This window comes from Talpa occidentalis, unplaced genomic scaffold, assembly GCF_014898055.3.
Source record: "Talpa occidentalis isolate TD23 unplaced genomic scaffold, MPIMG_talOcc4v2.1 talOcc4.13, whole genome shotgun sequence".
Lineage (NCBI taxonomy): Eukaryota > Metazoa > Chordata > Mammalia > Eulipotyphla > Talpidae > Talpa > Talpa occidentalis.
The window spans coordinates 98,058,862-98,079,467 of NW_023601322.1; the positions used below are offsets into that span (position 1 = coordinate 98,058,862).

Here is a 20,606-nt window from a genome sequence, read left to right on the forward strand (position 1 = left end):
GGGGTTGTCGGCAGCTTGGCCCCGCCAGGCTGCATTAGCCATACTGGTGCTATTTCATATTCATCACATACTCTGTTTCGAGATCTAATTTTTTCTGCTCGATGGAAACAGACACTGTCAGGAGGCAATGTCACACTGTTGAAGGCAGAAGTCAAGCAGATTCATGGCCAAGAGCCCACGAGTGCTCAAGCAACTGCTTTCTACTCCTCAGCAACACAGAGCCCCCCTCGCCCCCCGACCGCCTGCGCGCTCATTGAACATGTGCACAGAGAACGAAGAGAGGTCCTGCGTGACCGGCGCTGTCAAGGTTTTACCCAAGTGAAAAAAGAGCCCTGCTTGCCGCCACCAGGGAGCAGGCCGGGCACCATGGCGATGCAGGTGTCTCAGCGTACCCCTGCCTGCAGATGGTGCCTTGGTGCTCCCCGTGGCCCCGTGTCACCGCACGGAGAAGAGCTCTCAGACATCAAAGGCACAGGGAAGATGAAAGGAGCCTGGCACGTTAGCCGCAAGGCCCTGTCAGCTCCACTGTGCACTGCGCGCGCCCTTCCACACCCCTCCGTGCGAGTGACCGGGAGGGCGCCAGTCTGGCGGGCAGATGTTGGCTGGAGTACAAGGTGCCACCTCTAGAAATGCACATACATGGGGTGGGGGAAGAAAGAGGTTTGAGGTTGATGCTGAAACACTGGCAGCAACTCCTGTAGGAGGAGAGGGGTCCCCTCACCGGCGGCTTTCAGGCTCTCAGCGGACCTGGGGAGGACTGTCCACGTGCACCTGCCCGTCAGGTCAGTCACCTTCACAGCCACATGTCGGAAATGCTTCTGCCAAGCCTCTGACCTCTGCTTGTTAAGTGAAGAATTCAGGGGACGCGAGTGGTGTCTCGCCGCCAGCCCTGTGCTGGGGAGGCTTCCTGCTCTGGGCTGTGGGAAGTGTGGGCTCGGGGCCCGGGGTTTGGTCGCCGCAGACGTGCTGGAGGACACACTGAGCTATGCCGGTGAGGACGGCACGATCATTTCATGTTGACAGAAAGGGCTTTGCCCGTTTCATTTTGATGGTGAACCGGCCAATCGGCCCGCAAGGCTGGGCAGGAGCAAAGCAGACCCTCCTCTGCTCACACACAGGACTCCCGGGCTGAACCCGCAAAACCTGTCATTAGCACACAGCGGGGTGGGCCGCCCAGAACCACAGTGGTGCTGAAGCATCCGCCTCAGAAGTGCAAGTCCAGCCCCTGCTCCCCTTCTGAACGGGAGCTGCCAGCCCGTGACCTGGTGGGGGCTCTGACCAGGCTGCTGCGCTTACTCACTCGGCTACTCCAGAGGGCTGGGTGGGCTGCCTGGCAGGAGAGGGGGTGAACAGCCTCAGGTGACCACCCCAACCCGAGATGCTGAGGGGTGAAGAGCAGAGCTTGGCTTCCGAGTGCAGGGAGTGGAATCAGAGACAGGTTGCCCAGCACTGTGGGTGTACAATCCTGCTCCCCATAACGAGGTCTCGGGCCACAGGGGCACATGTGCAGCTGGCCCCAGAGTTCCTACTGGCTGGAGCCAGTTGTGGAACAAGGTGCCAGTGACATGCATGCGCAGCTCGCCTCCCACAGCGGGGAGGAAGGGGTGCGAGCTTCTTGCCAGCCGCCAGGGCCACACGGCGGGGCTCCTGCGGAGGCCACTCAGGGTGGCTAGCCTTAGCTGCCTTCCCCCGCTGGGAGAGAGCGGTCATTCTAGCTAGACAGACATTTCACAAGACAAATGGCCATTTGGGGTGGAGGGAATGGGCTTGGAATCAAGAGATACAATCCCGGGCCTCCCCTGGTGGCGCAACAGTTGAGCGCTGGGCTGTGAAGCTGCCCGCATCCTCTGCAGCACCGGTTCGATCCCCAGCCGCCGGCGAGGGTCCCGCATGGCGTGCAGACCTCCCCTGCCGCCCGATGCTCCCCTCAGCAGTGTATTTCGTCAAGTCTGCCTGTTCTGTTCCCCGCTCTGGCGAATTCTCTCACCCTCCTGCGCTTCTGACTGTACCCAGTGCTTGACCATGGGGACGGCGGTGAAGGACTCAGATTCTGCTTTGTCCTCAGGCTGGATGTGGAAGCAGGTGACTTCATGTTCTAGCTGGGGTTGCCGCTTCAGAATCCTGATTATATTGCAGAAATCCCGAAGTGTTTTGTTTGAATGGACATCTCACACACACACAAGGTGGACGGGCAGGCACTCTAAAGCATCCTGGAGCCATCTCTTGTTTCTTGGAATCACTGCCCTCCCCAGATCTGCAACAGTTTTTAACTAGCCTTGTCCCACCCTCACTCAGGCCCACTCTCCACAAAACATTTCTCCGTAAATCCTAGGCTCGCATTGTTTCATCCACAATGTTTCGGTTGTTTAAGAGAAAGTAATCTCCAAAAAAAATCACCGCAGTGCTATGAAAAGCAGACTGCACAGCGCTCCCTCATAGCATTCAAAGCCCAATAAGCAGAATTCTTGAACGCTTACGGTACTGGAATTTATCGAGGAAACCGATCGCCGCTAAAATGTGTCATTGGTAGTAAAAGCTGGGGTTGCTCTACATTGCCTGCGAAAGTGACGCAGGAGCGAAGTGCCACGCAGGAGGCTGTGTCCTCAGAGGCACAGCTGCGAAATACGTGCATTTCCAGGAGCCTGTTACTTTCAGGGTCTGCAGCCTGTTACTTTCAGGCGCGCAGTGTGCGGGCGGGCGTCAGTCAGCAGGAGGGCTCTTGGCTGGTGAGATGGTGATCGCAGGCATCCAGGGCCATGCTGAGGTTATGTGGAGAGTACCTCAACTGTACAGAGAAACGTGAAAAGCTCGTGCTCACCACACCCAGGTTATGCACCCAAATTCCCAGACAATTTTTATATTATTTTCAGCAAAGTCTGTCCTCAATGAAAACCATCCCACTGTATCACTGGAAACACATTTCTGCCTCTGACTGGGTGTGGGTTGAGCACTCAGCAGCGAGCCCGCCAGACAGACGTGGGTGTGGATCACGCCCCATCTCTGAATACCCAAACATGCTCATGCATCAGCGGGGAGATCCTGTGCAGGCTGAGTGGACCTCACACTCCCCCAGGCTCTCCACACATACGTGGCAGTTGGGAGACCGTTAACTTGTCACTACTTAAGAGACTAAAGACTGAAAGTTCCATGAGCAGTGGCAGAAAAATATCAATACTAATTATTACAGATTCAGTTCCCGGTTGATTACTCTTGTAACTGTTTCATTCTGTGAAACTGTGTTATAAAGATTTGTGATTTCTTTCTGGACGGTTTCCAGCGAGCAGGACTTGGACTCCTTTTTTTTTTTTTCCCAAGCTTTCTGTCATTTATTAATGACTTTCTATAAGAAAAGCTTTCCAGTGTTTCTTGGAACCATCATTTGCAAGTTGTAAACAGTTTTCAGCATGGCGTTTATGAAAGTACCGCCGCAGTTCTCATTACCGTGGGGTGAGCGATGCTCTTTCAAGGACTCAGTCTCGGCTTTTCTAACCATCCTGTTTAGAATCCCAGGCAAACCCAGGCCAGCATCTGCTAGGGGGGCTGGGCTTGAGGAGAGCTGGAAAGCGGCCCTCGACACAGCCCGCTGCTTCTGCTCTGTCCTCAGCAAGGAGCCTGTTCAGTGCCGGCTTCCTCACACCCATCTCTTATCCAGTGTCTGTGGAAACCACTAAAGTTCCGGTGATCTCATTTCAAATCAGGAGAAGCCACCAGCACACTGTTGGGCGTCACCTGCCGTGCCTGGGTGTGGCTGGGCCTCCCCGCCTCCTGCACAGGGCATCCTGCCTGCCTTCCGGGCTGTGCGGCCCCACCGTGCAGGGGGCCGAGGGGCACAGCCTTTTCAGGCACATGGTGACATCCCCGTCTGGACTAAAACCATGACGCCAACACGTAGCTTAGGAAATGTGAGCTGGAGCCAGTGTTCTTACTTCTTGCCTCTTTGCCCCAAAACAGGCTTAAATCATCTTTTCGTAAGTGCCAGATATCTTTTTGTAAATTGCTGTAATTTTTTCAACTGTAAGGTTCCCCCCCCCCCAGTTGAACACACATGCATGTGTCTAACGAGCGGTCTTGCACGGATGTGGACAGGGTGGTCACCACAATTTAAAATGAGTTTGAATCAAAACCCAGACAGCCTGGCCACATTTGTTGGTGATGCCGAAAATGAGCTTTAAGCAATTGAAAGCATGCTGGTGAGAACGGCAATGAACTCACTTTGCTAGGCTCATCCTCAAGGTAGACATCAAACAACTGCTGGTCCTGGAGGGTGCGACCACGGCGGGGAGAAGGGGGGTGCCCTTGGGGGAAGCGCTGCAGTTGTCACGTGCAGCCATGAAGTACCGACCCACTGCTGGGCAGCAGCTGATCAAGAAAGGAGCCCCTTCCTGTTCCGTCCTCACACCTCCGAGACATCTAAAGGAAGCCGCCCCCACCCCCCCCCCCCCCCCCCCGAATTCCTCACTGTGCCATTTCTTTGCAACGGGATCTCACAGTGGTGGAGGTTAACCAGGGTGCTATGGGACATACCCACCAATCAGGAAAGTACTGAGAGGGAACAGAAAGGAAGAGTCAGGGAGTATTTTGCGTGCAGTGCTGCAGGCTTCACATGACCCCCAGGGTCGGGGCCCCCACAGGCAGGCAGGAGGACACTTGGTCCCTGTGTGGGGGCCTCCATGCTGCTAGACATCACAGAGGCATCTGTTAGATCACAGACACATGGAAAAGGTCACCCACTATGGGCCAGTCACAGAAAGGAGCTGGCAATAACTGTGAACATGGGAATCGAGGCTGAACATCAAAGACTTGCAGCCAAGTGGCTGGCTGGAGAGTTACTCCGCAGCCCGTGTCTTTCTGCTGACATGGAGCTGCTAACCTGGACGGCAGAAATTGTGTGGCATTAACTGATTAAAAAAAAAATCATTTCACAACGTCTCTACATTCACCTGCTGACTTTCTCAGTCTTTTATCTTTTTTGGATGGGTAATTACGTGGCCATTTTTATCAGTTCAGTGGCGCACATTTCCAAGCACCGTTGCAACAAAAATCGTATGTTTATTGCACAAAATGGGACATGCTAACGTCTCCAGGCATTATGTGAGTGCTGGAGATATGGGCATGGAAGACGATTTCCCTAATCCAAGAGGCATACAGAGACCTTGAGCAGATGGACGGAGCTGCGCCGAGGACAGAGAAGCGTCAGGTGTGAGCAGTGCAGGTTAGTGACCCATCCAGCCAGTCCACAGGCTTCCCTAGCAGTGAACTTGTTATAGGACAGGGAGAGGGGCAGCCCAAACCCCGCAAACCTGCCTATTCTAAATGGGTTCTGCCATCCGCCGCATCAACACAAAACATATGACACTTTAATGGGAAGGGACTTTAATAAAAACTAGGAAACAATACAGGTGAGGCAAAGAGTCTAGTTTCTAAATGAAGCACCCAAAGTTACCCATCCCCTCGTGGGTAAAACTCCATCCATATGGGGTCGGCCCAGAGCAAGGCCCCAAAGCCTGCCACAAGTCTAAAGCATCTTCCAGTGGGGACCCACAGCAAAGGGTCACAAACAACCGGACAAGCCCGGAAGGAAAAGAGCAAAATCAACATCCAGATAAAAGCTGCCATTGTCACCTCCCCACGGGTCTCACCCACATCTGTGTCACCCAGTCCACAACCCAAAAGACAAGCGCAGTTTCTTCACATGTCTCTAGGCTCCATGCGCCTCCTCCAGGTCTCCTGGCTCCATCCTGCTTCCTTCCTTCCTCAGTCTCTTCTGCAGCTTCTCCTCTTCCTGCTCAGCTCCACCCTCCCTTGGGTGGGGCAGGGAACCTCCCCCTTTCCTGGGGACCACCCTGTTGCAAACTCACCTGATGCAATCTCTGAATGAGGAACTAGAGTAACTCCAGAGATGAAGTGAATGGAGCAAATGTGTTCTTGGTGGAGGAAAAATGTTTACAGATGCACAGTGGGGAGGGAGAGTGGCCAACCCCAGAACTGGGGGTGCCCGCAGAGGGGCTGATAGGAGCCAGCCTAAAAATGCAATGTTTCTGTAACATGACTGCCTTTTCTGGTTAAAACAAACAAAAACAAACACTTCCAATAGCATTCCAGCCACAGTTCCAGAGGAGCACTGCTGCTGGGTGGGAGAGAAAACCATTTTCTTCTTTAAAGTATAGGGTGACAGACTGACCAGCAGACATGCACGACCTTGTATCACCCACATGGCAAGCCAGGCTGTCTCTGGAAGTTTCTTACCTAGACTTCCTATGAAGGCACACAGGGCATTCAGACTGCACGCATCTGCCCAGCCCCTGGGGCTTCCAGGCTGAGCTCCGCCTGTCTTTCCCACTCCCACCCCCCACCCCCAGCTCACATTTCAAAGCCCCATATTTGCTGCAAAGTCTGCCAGAGTGTGAGACCAGACACAGAGGTGTTAAAAAGAGGGTGATGCCAGTACATCTGGGGAGCCTGAGTCATGAATGGGGGCCCAGAAAAGCAGCCGCAGGAACACAGAGGCGCATACTCTTTGCACAGACTCGAAGAACCGACGGGTTGGAGGGGAAGTGACTTCAGCGCGAAGACACGACTACATTGCTTTTTTCCCATCTAGTCACAAGTCATCTGACCTCCCCTGCACTACCGAGCAAGCGTGGTCACCGCCGCGGCGCAGATGGCCGGGGACGTGGGTGGTGCTGGGACGAGGCCTCAGCGTGTTTTCCCGGGATTACTAACACATTGAGTGTGTCATCACGAGATGCGCCACATTTCTGAGTCTGACATTTGAACGCTATGGTCACACAAACCAAAAAATCTGTCACTTGGCTCCTCATGTCCTGCTTTTCCAGTCCTCCCCACAGCACTTACCTAGAACCCTGAGAGAAGCTGGCAAGCCAGCAAGGGACGGGCCGCCTGGTCCTGCCCAGCCCTTGCCTCCCTCCATACAGGTTTGCGGGGGTAGGAGGCCGGAAACTAAGACTAGTATTGATTATTTTGGGGAGAAGTAGTTTCCTTTAATAAGCAACACGCAGCCCTAGTCTTCCTGGTATCAAACACTAAAAATTAAAATCCTCTCCAAGCTGGGACCGTTGAGTCCCACTGTCTATTAAGTATCTGCAATAAAAGAGTAGCCTCGGTGATTTTAATGTTATCTGTCAGGAAGTCAGGCCACAATTCCAGATGCTTTTAACCTGACCATGACATGAAAGAGCATGCCGCACTGTGGTTCAACCCTCTCCTCGTCGTGCGTGGGATCATGGGAACCCCAGGAGCCCACGGGCAGTCCGTGGAGTGCTCCTGGCGTGGCCTGTGTGAGATCTGCCTTAGCCACAAAGTCTCAGATCAACACAAATCAAACACAGGCAGGGAGCACAGGTCCTCACCAACGTTACAGGCCACACAGACAGAGAGAGCCCAAGGAGGGTCGGCAGGGAAGCAGGAGAGATGGGTTAATGAGATTAACTTCCACTCCTTTCTCCTAGCAAAGGTCGCTTTGCTGCAGCTCGGGGGTCAGTCCTCTCGGGAGTAGCTCAGCATCAGTGACTCTGGCTCAGGACCCTTCCCAGGCCTACTGCTCATCTTCTCCTTGGCAGAAGCAGCAGCTGAGCTGCTAAGGAGAATTCTGCGCTAGGCCTGTGAACGCCTCCCTGTGCTCCTTTTTCATCAAGATGTTAGTCCATTCAGTCTTTGAATTGCTAAAGAGCTGACCTTTTGCTCTAAGCTGCCCAGCAGTCATCTGGGGCCCTGCTTCTCCCCAAATTACTGTTTCTCCTCCCGGCAAAATGTGGCCGGCCCTCTTGCTTAAAGCTCTAAGTTCGAATGGTAAAACTTTCTATTTTCAAGCAGTATTTACACAAGGCTGACGATATATCTTAGAGATTAAATATTGAAATTTTACTTTGCTGTGTTTTCCCCCTTCCTCCAACCATGAGACAGCAACCTCTTTAATTTTGTTGGTTTCCAAATCCTGTCGGGCTAGCCTAAGTCCTCGTGGAAATGAAAGAGAATTAAATGCGATTAGAGAAGCATGAAGTTGGCAAGTCAGTCAAGGCAATAAACATTAGCTCAATTAAGTAACTGTTGAAACAATGAATTGTGTATATATATATATACACACACATGTGATTTGAATCTTGCCTTGACGGTCTGAATCTGCTAAGAAGGTCACATCTGTGAAATGAAAAGGCAAGTTTTCATCAGGAAACTGCAGTCACACTACATGACGCTCTTGAGGAAGCCCTGGCCTTAGGAGCCCGGAGTGTGTCTTCCCCACGTGAGAAGCAGAAGGGATTCATTAGCAAGGAGTAAGAAGTTTCACTGAGTCTTAGAATACTAGCTATTTTGGAAATGCTATCATTTTAATAGATTAAAAGTGAATTTAGTGCAAATAAGGTCACAGGAAAACTTAATTTTCCTCTTTTCTCTGTTCCACAAATAAGACATCAATCTAAAAAAGCTGTGTACAGCCAAAGAGACCACTGTTCAAACCAAAAGGCGATCTACACAAGGGGAGAAGATACTTGCCAACAGATGGTGTGAAATTCCAAAATGCATACACAACTTTTACGGCTCAACGACAACAACAAAGTACACAACTCCACTGACAAGTGGGAAAGGGATCTCAATAGACATGTCACCAAAAAGCGATACGCAGATGCCAGCAGACAGAGAAGCTGCTCTTTAGCACTTAGGTCGGGGCAGCGACCCAGCACACCAGGATTTCACCTCACACAGGCTAGAATGACGACTACCAAAACGTCAAGGACTGAGAAATGCTGGCGAGCATGTGAGGAAGGGCGGGAATGTAAGCTGGCGCAGCCTGCGGGGAAGACAACATCGAACTTCCACAACAAGCTTAAAGCCGCCGCCACTCAGTAATCCTGCGTCTGGGCATTTACCCCGAGAGTAGGAGAACACGGATTGGAAAAGACACAGGCACCCTCACGTGCACTGCAGCAATGTTCACACTAGCCAAGATGCGGAAAGGGCCCCAGTGCACGGCCACAGAGGCGTGCTCAGAGAGGTGCTGGTGCACACACACACAATGAACTCCTACTACTCAGCCATAAAAAATGATGAAATGATGAAAGTACTCAAAGATATTTGTGTGGCGCACGGCAAAACTGTTTCGAGGGAATCAATCTCCAGATTCTTAGTTCCCTTGGTGTTTTTTCAAGTTGTCTGGGAATAGGCCTGTGTTTATCCCATTTTATGGGTGGGGGAGGGGAGGAGATGCAAAACTTATGAATTCCATATTTTGATATATTGCTGTATCCAGACATACAGAAACCTTTTTTGGATGACAAACTATAGTAGAATTTGAATATTCGTTATAACAGAGATGCTTAATGGCTGCTGAGGGCATCCCAAATACACAAAGGCACTCTCTGTTCTTATCATCAATTCTTTAAAAGTGACACTTGGCCTCGGCTGCATACAGAACATCCAAAATAGTGACGATGATACATATTTTAAAATTTAGCTGGAGGTCTTTTTAAGATTGTCTTTTTTTTTTTCAAGAAAAATAAATATCCGTAAATGCACTGCTGTTTAGAATGACTACCACCAAAAAGTCAAGAACTGATCATTAAGTAGGCGAAGTTTGTTTGATGGAGTCATGTCAAATTACCATGAGCTTCACCTTGTAAAATGCTTACCATTATATATTACCTCAGTCAGGCAAACTTAGGCTGGGAAATATTACCTGTCAAGTGTGTGAGAGGATGTATGTTTCTCAAATTACTTTTGGGGTAGCCGGCAACACACGTGTAGCTCCCTGAGCTAGGGTTGCAGTTGTTCCATAAGGAAATGCTGACTAAATGGTGGCTGAGGAGTGAGTGGATCCCCAGCAGTGGCCTTGATGGCCCTGTGGCCCACGTCCAAAATCTCGTCAAACAGCCAAGCTCTCCCCTCACCCCGATCAGCTCAGTCATCCTGACCTCGCGCACTGGGATCCTCTGAGACGCATCTCGCCCTGCATCCCCCCCAGGTCGCTGTGGACACAGGAGGGAGGCAGCACCGGCCTGTGGGGCAGAGCGCTTTCGAGGCTGGACCCGAGGGCCGCCTCCCCTGCACACTCGGGGACACCCAGGCCCTGCCTTTGGAATGTCAACATGCAGGAAACAACCTTTTCAGGGAAGCCACCTAATCTGGTTTCTCTAATGTAACTGCCGCCCTTCCACTGCGCTGAGCTGAGCCCCCTCCTGTGTTCCCACAGCGGGCTGACCCCCGCTCCCCTCCAGCCGGTGACGCCTTTCTGGCTCCAGACAACCTGTGAGATGGTAACAACAATGCCCGAGGGGACAAAGTGTTGTTCCCATTAGAAGAGCAGCCAAACTAGGTCTCGCAAGGACCCAGACGGGTGGCTGTCCCACAGCAAGAGTTTGTGACGTTTTCTCGTCTCTGTCCAGCCTCCCCATCATTTAACAGAAATAACGGCATTAGTTTGAAACCTTGGGAGATAAACTTAAGTTTTGGTTGTGGGTAAATGCCTGTTCCTAGTTTGGCACAGCAGAGATAGCCAGGACCCTCTTACTGGCTCAGGACTCGTGGGGGGGGGGAGGTGCGGGGGGGTGCTTTACTGGCTGTGTTGCATGTTTTAGGGGATGGGCAGTAATAGGGGGAAGAGAATGAAGCAACCCCAAGTCAGCCTCAAATTAATAGGCCTGTTCTCCCTGCAGTTAGCTGAGCTAGGATGCAGTAGCGTTTCATTGTGCGGGTTAGGATTACGCGTCGTTTTCTGCCCCGTGGCCTCGCCTGTAAGGCCGCTCCCGCGGCGTCTGAGTGGACATACACTGGTTGTCACAGAGCCGAATGAGGAAGCGTGGCTTCCCGTGCTGTCAGTGTCCTGTCTTCCCAACAGCTGAGGCGGAACCAGCTCTTGGAATTTGGAGGCTTCTAGAAAGAGAAGTGGCCAAGTTTCTTTTTCTCATCTCTGAACCAAGCCCACAGGTCACTCCTCAGATGCCTTCTCTGCGTGTCCGTTAAGCGTCGCTATCAAATGCTGCTCCGCATCCTACCGGTGTCTTCTGAGAGCGGGGCTGGGCTCCGACACCCCAAGTTCTCCGTGGCAGCACTCACAGGGCTCTTCTGCAGAAACTACCTAGGCTCTCCTTACCTCATTGCTAAGACTCTGAATACTGATTCCAAATTAGCACAGAGGAAATGGGCTTAAAAAATCCTTCCTACTGCAAAGAAATGCTCATTTCTGATAGGCTTTACTTTCAAGCTGTGTCCAATCTGTTCACTCCCTTTTAAGTGCATGTCCTGGTTGTCATGACAACCAGCACCGCTATTTATGGAAACCACTATTTTTAGCCTTGAAAGGGGGCTGGGCAAAACAACTTTGTTTTTTGGCTGATCACAGACAGTGCTCATACATTCTTAATTTATGACCCAGCCTCTGCTATTATTAGGTGTCTCGCTGAGCCCAAGTCATGAATGATGCTATGTGAAGAGGGACATTCCTGGCCCTTCGCAGCCGCACTTCTAGACTCTGCTTTGGGACATGTTTGTACAGGGCAGGCCTCTGAGGTCCCTCTGGATCCTCTCTCCTCTCTAGCCTGCACAGATTCCCCCCACCGTAGGCGGCCCACCTCAAGTCAAGTAAAGGAAGAGCCACCACATTTCAAGGCCAGTAACTTCCATAGCAGGTAGAAGAAAACCTTTTATGATTCACTTGTAAATAAATACCAGGGAAGGATATTATTGTTTGTGCTAAATGGAAAGAGAGACTAAGGTACTCAAATTCAATATCCTTTGTTTGTCACAAAACATCAAGTTTGCCTGGGACAGCCTTTGAGGCTGGGAAAGCTTCCAATAGCACTTAAATAAGTATATAATTCTCCCTGCCTTCCCCCACCGTGGTCTGATAGCTTCTTCAAGAGCCTCCATAACTACCTTACTCATATATGTCTGTCTGTCTCCCCCACCCAGATCCAATTTCCAGACACTGAAGGGGTTAAGGTAGGAAAAGCTCCAGTAGCAAAGCAACAGATCTGTTAACCTGGAGTTGTAAATACTTTAAACTTTTCACTGAATAGCTACGCCTTAGGCTTCTTGCTATTCATGGTCACATCCATTGTTTCTTCACATGCTGCATTTTGTCACTTACAGCTATGCAAGAAAAAACAGTGGGTGAGTAAATCTGTTCTGGGGACGCTGAATTCGGAAGGCAAGACATACACCCAAATACCATTTGCGATCCCTGAAACCTGATTCAGTTATTATCTCATCCTTTCTTGATTTCATTCATGTATACATGCTATTTATTGGAACCAGAAGTTTTGTAAGTACACTAGAAACTGTGTAGTATAATCTTGCATTTCAACTATTAAAACTTACTTGTTCAGTTGCCCAAGAATTCCTCTTAATGTCTATGCACTGGAATTCTACTCCAGGTACAGGGCACATTAACAATAGCCTCCCATTAAAAATGTTCACTGCACACTTTCTCTTCCTGTGTCATTTCTATTTCAAACTAATGAAAAGATAACTTGGAGCATAATGAAACTACAGGTACTCTTCCTGTATTTCCTCTTATACAAAGGGAGTTTCCTTCGCCAAAAATGAGAATTCGGTGGCGATCGCATTCCAACAGAGGACTTCTATGCACCTCACTTTTTGTAATATAATCTGTGTCAGGTATCCCCATGATACATGTATTACCCATTGAAATATTCTCGACGGCCCATCAACTAAAAAGGGAAGATGCTGCCATGTCTGCCGCAGTCTTCTGCATACACGAATCATTACTTTTAGCAAACAGCTTGCTTTCCTGCATAGACTGTTTTGGCATTCTTTTTTTTTTTTTTTTTTAGGGATAGAATCAAGTCTTACTGTATATTCAGAATCCCTTGAAGATTTGTTATTTGCGTTGTAAATTGCACACGATGTTTCCGGGGCACGTGTTTATTTCCGTTGAAAGAACATGTCCTATTTTTGAGGAAGGAAAAAAACTTTTAAGACATCAAATGTTTCTTGCGAAACTATTTGATGAAATAGATGTAAATGAATCAGAACCATGTGAATTGTGTTTCAATTAAAATTAATAGCTTTAAATATGAAGGGAGTAAGTGCTTCGGGGGAAGAATGTGGCAAGGAGGGAAGTGACATTTGTTTTGTTTTCATCAGTCTTGGGTCCTTGAAAAATGGCCTAAAACTCTGCTTTCAACCTCATTGTGATCCTTCTTAAGCCGACCAGTGCAGTTCCAGGGTGGGACAAGAATGCCCAGGGTTATTTTACAGCTGCATCTGGCTCCAGTGATAATAAAGGCACCAGACAGCTCTGCTGTGCAGTTCTTTAGGAGCAAGTCTCAGTGTAAAGACAGTGCCAGTTCAATTTCCTTCGAGAGTAAGCAGCACGTGATAGCGCTGACGCCGCGCGCATCGACTCTAGGTATTCCCCCTAAGAAGGTGATCACACTCAGGGCAAAGTGCGTGCAACTGAATGTACGCGCACGTGCAGGAGAGGCACTCGGGAGAAGAGGCAGTGACGAGGCGAGAGTGAGAAGGAGCCGGGTCAGGAGGAGGCACGCGGCGTCAGGCCTCCGACCTAAGCAATCAAACCACCCTGGTGCGTGTGGTCTCGGCAACTCTATGCCCTACTTCTCTATTCCAGTCATTTGCACTTGCCTAACAGCAACGGCCTGGCTTCTTTTGAGTTTTTGTACTTGTTACTTTTTCATTATAAAGACACAACCATTCCTTCTCTGAGAAATCCGGGGCAAAGAGCTACAAAAAGCCGAGGCCCCAGTAGCCTTCCCTCCCCGGCACGCGGAGGTGAGTGCGGCTTGCTGTGTGCTGCCTGCGGGAGGAGGGCGGGCACTTTCTCCCTCTCACCTCCCACGTCTGCCACAGGGAGCCTCCAGTGCTCTGGGCACTTCCGAGAGGCCAGGATCACGTCACTGGAGAGCAGACGTGGGCACTCTGGGGAGACATGGAACACGGCTAACCCGCCTCGGGTCTCACAGGGCAGTGAGGACACAGGTCCTCCATGTGCCGTGGTCTGTGGACTGTTTGTGTGTGAGGTGCTGCCTGGGCGCCTCCTGGGAGCCAGGCCCATTGCCAGAGGGGAGCGACTGGACGCTCCGGCTCCTCATTGGGTCGGGAGGACCCTGCCCCTCGCGTTTGTGCCAGGGCGCACTGCCTGGACTGGCTGGCAGCGGTTCCCTCGTTGCTCCTCACAGGCAGCAACTGAGGAGTCACTCTTAAAATACGCATCCATCCCTGGGCAGGAGATGCTGTTCCCTCAGCTTAGCCTTTCTCTGTTGGATTTAACCTTTTCCTCGCTGGGCTCAGCGGACGGAACCGGCACGGCTAGGTGGGCAGAGCCGGGGCCACCCCTCAGGTGGCCGAGTCCCCAGCCCCACTCTCACAGGCCCTGTTAAGCAACACCAAGTTGCGTCAATGAACAAATATGAATATGTTCAGCTTTTTCTGTGTCCCCAACAACCACCACCTCTGTGTCCGGATGCAGGGCCAGGGCTGAGAGCTCCCACAGTGGGCTCTGCCCGCAGAGGACACTGGAGACGACTTCCCGCCACAACCCGCTGCAGTAGCTCAGACAAGGCCCCAGAAACGCCCCAGCGCTAACTGCCTGTTTGGTGTCCTGCCCGCCCGCAGGCCTACCCGTGCAGCAGTGACAAGGAGTGCGAAGTCGGCAGGTACTGCCACAGCCCCCACCAGGGCTCCTCGGCCTGCATGGCGTGTCGCAGGAAGAAGAAGCGCTGCCACCGGGACGGCATGTGCTGCCCTGCCACCCGCTGCAACAATGGTGAGCATCTGCGCGCTGCCTTCCCGGAGGCCCCTTCCACAGTGACTCCCTGTGAAACTCCTAAAACAGCGGGTGCCATTCCTAACTGGCAGGGGTAGAGCATCGTTTAGACATGGGTAAGAGGCCCTGGACGACGTCCCAAATCTTGGTTTTCCAGGGTGTTGAGCTCTGTGTGAACCTGGCAGCTTGTGCTGGCCCAGGATTTGCCAAGTCCTAGTGTGGTGCAGAGGAAACCAGAGTGCCTATTCCGCTTCAGTGCATACTCACATACGAGCAAGGGAGCCAGAGGACCCTCTCCGGCCAGTCTTAGCCCTTGCCTCTTATGGCAAGGTGTCCTCTCAACCCCCCTTTCTCCCCAGCCCCCATATCATGCTCAGATGCGACAGAGGGAGGTCTCCCCCAGAGGGAGACACAGAGGTCCACCCCAGCCTCTCCAGGCGCCTCACCCAACCCCAGTGAAATCACAGACTACTCAGCATTAACGATGGGCTGAAGACTCACCAACAGTGTGTGGCAAACACTGTCACATCATTGCAGAATGTCACCAGAATATGCTTAGGATATAAAATACACAAACTCTCACGCACTTACCAGTTCTGGACGTCCACGCCTGGCCTGGTGGCAGCAGCTTGCGCAGGAGGTGAGGATAGTAGAGATGCTGACAGTGTGGACGCCTGGCCGGGTGATTCTGAAGCACTGCTACTAGCTGGCAATGCTCCCACAGTACCGTGTCATGGTTCTAACACTTTATAACTATTTATGACTTAGTGACAGGAATTCTGGTTCTCTTCCTACTTTTACCCAAAGTCACTGGTCTTCACAGAGACATGATTTAAAATCAAGGACACCCGGCCAAACTAGTGGTCTCAATAAACCCAGAAATAAATGTGTAAATGAATGGGTAGGTAGACGGATGAGAGTGACTGATACAAGACTGATAGGGAGCCACCGATAAACAGGTAGACAAGACAGGTCATTTGCAGAGAGACATGATCCATTGATTGACTGCTAGGCAGGTAGATAAATGGCTTCATACCTCACATCAGGAGCGCACTTGGAGGAAAGCCACACTCCGCTGGCTGAGACTAACTGCTTACCTGGCCATCCGCAGGCATCTGCATCCCGGTCACTGAGAGCATCTTGACGCCTCACATCCCAGCTCTGGACGGCACTCGGCACCGGGATCGAAACCACGGCCACTACTCGAACCACGACTTGGGGTGGCAGAACCTAGGAAGACCACACACGAAGATGTCACATATAAAAGGTAGGCCCACCTGGGGTTACGGCTTTGCTTTTCCTGGCTTTATAAAGATGTAAAAGAAAATACAGACAATTCTGTAAGTCCTGGAAAAAAGGCAAGTTGCTTTGTCCATCTTCAATGCCAACATTTTAACTGTGCTTATTAAGTCTTAATTTTGAGGGCTCCTTAGACATCTTAGATTGCTAGAAAATGCACATGGAAATCTCACTGCTTGGATAACCCACCCATTTTCTGAGCAGTTCTGCTGTCTCACATGGAGCTGAGAGGAAGTCTCCTCGACAGGCGCTTCTGTGCGGGGGATTCTGAAGTGAGCGGGGAGTGGCAGCTGTCATGTGCCTGCTCACGCGGCTCTAGCACCTTTTCTCATCCTTGCAGATTCAGGAGTGTTACTTCACTAAATGACCAGATCAGATACTTTTCCTAATTTGAGGATTTTTCTCAGCTTCAGAAACGTTCTTTCACTGTGTAACTATTAATATACTACTCATAAGCCAATCTCCAGAAAAAGAAAAAGGAAAAGGTTCCTAGCGGGCTTAAGTCGGGTTGCTGGTGCCCCTTTCTGTTTCTAAGTGTTTGAGACGCCTAATCACAGAGCAGAACCTGGCACGGCTGGAGCACCTGCGTGTTTGAGGGAGGTGCTCCGCGGAGCCCTGCTCCTCCAGGCAGGGGGTACGCCCCACGTCCAGAGCTGGGAGGATACTTCTCCCCAGGCTGGGACCATCATCACAAACTCCATACCAGAGGCTCTCAGCGTCCAGTGGGGAGCAAAACTGGCCCTCTTTTTCCAATGGCTATTTTCAGTCTCCCTTGACTACAAAGCCATTTCCAGCCCTGTCCTTGTACTGAGAGCAAGCATCCTGCAGCCTCCACCTGGAGTCCTGGTGGCTGCGAGGGGCCTGCCAAACACACCTCAAATCAGTTCTTTGCCAACACTCCCTGAAGGCCTGCGCCCTCTACCCACAGGCCCCGTTTCTGTTCCACCAAACTCCCTACATCTGGCAGTACATGAGTATCTGCCTTTACTGCCACAGAAACCCGTGTTTCCATGTAGTTTCCAACTGGTTGTTTTCCTGCAAATCACCTGTGACTTTCTGAGATGATGGAGCAGAACTGGTGTCACTGGCAAGCAGAGCTGGTGACAGCAGAAAGGTGGGTCTCCCTGTCTGGTGGGGTAGGCAGGCACTGTGGCACCGAGCCAGGGTGGGCCTGCTTGGTTCTGGCTGGAACCAGCCAGCCGGCTCATGCAGTTTCTCCAGGGCTGTTCCCGGGGCCCCAACAGCCTCAACTACCTGTCCTCAGCTCCGCTGCAGAGGGTGTACCAGCCCCTTGTACAGGCTGCCCGGCAACCTGGTCAGGAGGCGCGAGTCTCTGCTGCCTCACAGTTTCCTTCTGAAGGAACTGTCCAGGCTCATGCTTTCCCGAGGTCTTTGTGACACCCTCCTGGCTGGGCCTGGGACTAGCTGCTCTCCCTCAACTCTGCTCTGTCTCGCGTCTCTCCCTGGACTATGTTCCCTGAGCTGGCTTTGCTGGAGATGGGAGACCCGCGGAAGCAGAGGCAGGAGGAACCACCTTTCGCCTCACGACCAGGTCTGCACCTTGGCTTCTGGTAGAGCTTTGCCTCAGGGGCCCTCAGCTTCCCCTGGGGGGGGGGGGGGCTGTTGGGCCTGCTGGGCCTGCGGTCTTAGAATTGGGAGTCCTGTGCCACGAGGGCCTCTCAGCCTGAGGCAGGGTGGCTTTCCAGCCCTGCGCTCGCCACCTTGGAGCTTGCTGCACCTGTGTGAGCTCTTGCATTCGGACCCCTGTCCTCACGCTGGGAGTTCCCACTCCGTTGCAGCCCACTGATTGCTCTTTCCTAGCAGCCCCTGGGGGTACAGTCTTCCCTTCCAATCAGCACTGCTTCCACTCTCCCAGAGGGTATCAGACTCATTCACTGGAAAGCAATTCTCTATTTACTTTCCACTCACCTTGTTAAAAAAAAAAAAAAAAAAAAAGTGCAGGAAATGTCTCCGCACAGACATGACAAAGTAAACAGAAGACAAAGCTTGGTCCCTGCGATTCACGACACTTGACATTTAGGCGCCAGTATGGAAAGAGACGGTGCTCTGTCTTTTCGAGAGAGCCCATGGGTGTGACTCTAAAGCCTTTCGCTATGAGGGGGCACCATGGAAGACCGTGCACGTCAGAGCATCCAGAGGCTGCTGACTACAGCGCTCTGTGTCGCTAAGTGTCGGGTCCTGTCTTTTGGTCTCTGCAGGGCACGAGGGAGACCCCTGCCTCCGCTCCTCAGACTGCGTGGACGGGTTTTGCTGCGCGCGTCACTTCTGGACCAAAATCTGCAAGCCCGTGCTGCACCAGGGCGAGGTCTGCACCAAGCAGCGCAAGAAGGGCTCGCACGGGCTGGAGATCTTCCAGCGCTGTGACTGCGCCAAGGGCCTGTCGTGTAAAGTGTGGAAGGACGCCACCTACTCCTCCAAGGCCAGGCTCCACGTGTGCCAGAAGATCTGACCGCCGCCCGCGGGGCCGCCCGCAGACCGTGAGCCTGTGTGCTCAACACGTGATGGCATGGGGGGGGCAGACCCGGAGCTCAGCGGGACGGCCGGCGTCAGGATAGGGGTCCCAGCAGGGAGGAAGAGAGAAGCAAGGGGACGGAAGGGCGACTGACCTAGGACAGCCGATGTGTTTCCATTACGCAACTCGTTTATGTAAATAATGTACACGCGCGTGGCAACGCTATTACTGAAGGAAAAGCACACGGTGAAAATCACTGAGGGGACACCAGTGACTTTGCAGGAGGCTGGGTGGCGCTGGGGGACAGGGTCCCTGCAGATTGGTGATTGCCTCTGAAAATAACCAAGAAGCCATAGTTCTGTTGCAAGTGACAGTGTAACACAAAGAGCCCCGTGCCCTGGCGCCCGGCAGGCTCTGAAACAGGAAGAGTCCCATACCAGAGAAAGCGCAGGTCACAGCTGACGCGCGACACAGAAGCATCTTGTAATCCCTACTGCGGAGCCCCCCTTCTGCTACTGGCAACCCCCCTCCCAGCCCCCAAAAGAAAGGCAGTCAAGGCCTGTAGAAAATCTGGTTTTCCCTGCAACTGCCCATTTACATTTTTCCAGATTTGCGTTTCACCCGCAGTCAGGAGACCCGGTATAAGGCAAAACGCCCGCTCCGGCTGCAAGGGAGTCAGGCCTGTGTCGGCGGCGGGGGCTCCGGCCTGCGCCTCGTCTGGGACTAGCGCGGAAGAGCAAGTGCACAGAGTGGAGCGTCCCTCAGATGGGTAAGACGTAGGAGACAAATGTCCTAATAGGAAGATCTTTTTTTTTGAAGTCTCGGCATCCCGTTTTGATAGACTTAGTGACTACGCATGTTCCTGACATACTCTGCAGAATGACAGGGGAAAGCTGGCAGCAGAGACCCCGCCGTCCTGAGCCGAGGCCACAGGACGCCGGGAGCTCGCCAGGCGCCCAGCTTCGGGCCGCGGCAGCTCCCCTGTCTGAGGCACACGCTCTCTTCTTCCTTGAAGCCCCAGCCGGCGCGGCCTCCATGGGAGGCTTTCCAAGGGATTCGTATTTAACATTTACCACGCAGATGAGTTCAGTGCGAGCTCTCGTGACCTCAAAATATTTATTTTACACTTGTGAGGCCCTCAGCAAAGCTTACTGTGAGGAATGGACCCCGAGGAGGCAGGGCAGCCAGGCTGTAATGGTCCCATGTTTTCGGCATCAGACTTTCCCTACAATGGCTGTTGCCAAAGAGATAGTTCGTTTGCTGCAGCCACTAAGATTTAAAATACAAATGAACTAAACTACAAAGGCTACACGTATCACTGATCTATAGAAGTCAAGGTTCTAAATTCCTTGAAACCATTTTATTAATTTTTCTTTACTTGGTTCTAAATATTCTGGCTAGAGCATAAAGAACAGGTATCTTGTAGTTCTTACTTTTGACCTTTTCTTCTTAGACTGCAAGACACTCCTTAACATTCTTTTAATCCACCTGCTGTCGCCAACTCAAGTTCTCCCAGTAGAAACTGAACCCGAGCCTGCCTGTCTATTAAGAAATCCAGCTCCCCATATCCATTTCCCAGGAGGGTTCAGGTGGCCATTGTCCCGCACGCCTGCTAAAATAACAATCATAAGCTAATTTATGCAAGATGCAAACTCCGTCCAAACAGGCTTCTCTCAGCTTGGTAACGTGAACATGGGGCATTTTGGTCAGATGTTTCCTGTGCAGCAGTTACATTTACAGTCTGGTTTCTGCATTATTTTCCTTATGTACATCCCTTCAAAAATTATTATTTGAAGTAATTTATTTACAGGAAATGTTATGAGATGTATTTTCTTATAGAGATATTTCTTACAGAAAGCTTTGTAGCAGAATATATTTGCAGCTATTGACTTTGTAATTTAGGGGAAATGTATAATAAGATAAAATATATTAAATTTTCTTTCTCTGAAAACTGAATTCAAATCTGTGTTTTGCTGATGGGAAGAATTGCCGTAGAAGTGTGTTTTGTCGGGGCTCACCCAGGCGTGGCGGGATGTGGACCCTGGAGAGGGGACGGCCAAGCAGCGTTGCCAT

General features: G+C 51.6%; 1 protein-coding gene and 1 long non-coding RNA gene across 2 annotated transcripts in view; one reads left to right on the plus strand and one right to left on the minus strand.

Moving 5' to 3' along the window:
- The window catches only part of DKK2 (dickkopf WNT signaling pathway inhibitor 2), an 87,017-nt gene extending 66,512 nt beyond the window's left edge, over positions 1–20,505 (plus strand). The window contains exons 2-4 of the mRNA XM_037509582.2: positions 14,611–14,761; positions 15,873–16,028; positions 18,280–20,505. Coding sequence (XP_037365479.1) covers positions 14,611–14,761; positions 15,873–16,028; positions 18,280–18,530 — 558 coding nt within the window. The 3' untranslated portion in view covers positions 18,531–20,505. The remainder of the gene's footprint in view (positions 1–14,610; positions 14,762–15,872; positions 16,029–18,279) is intronic.
- The window catches only part of LOC129145658 (uncharacterized), a 124,616-nt gene that overhangs the window by 16,489 nt on the left and 87,521 nt on the right, over positions 1–20,606 (minus strand). Inside the window, exon 2 of the long non-coding RNA XR_008551563.1 lies at positions 15,859–15,991. This is a non-coding gene — a long non-coding RNA (uncharacterized LOC129145658). The remainder of the gene's footprint in view (positions 1–15,858; positions 15,992–20,606) is intronic.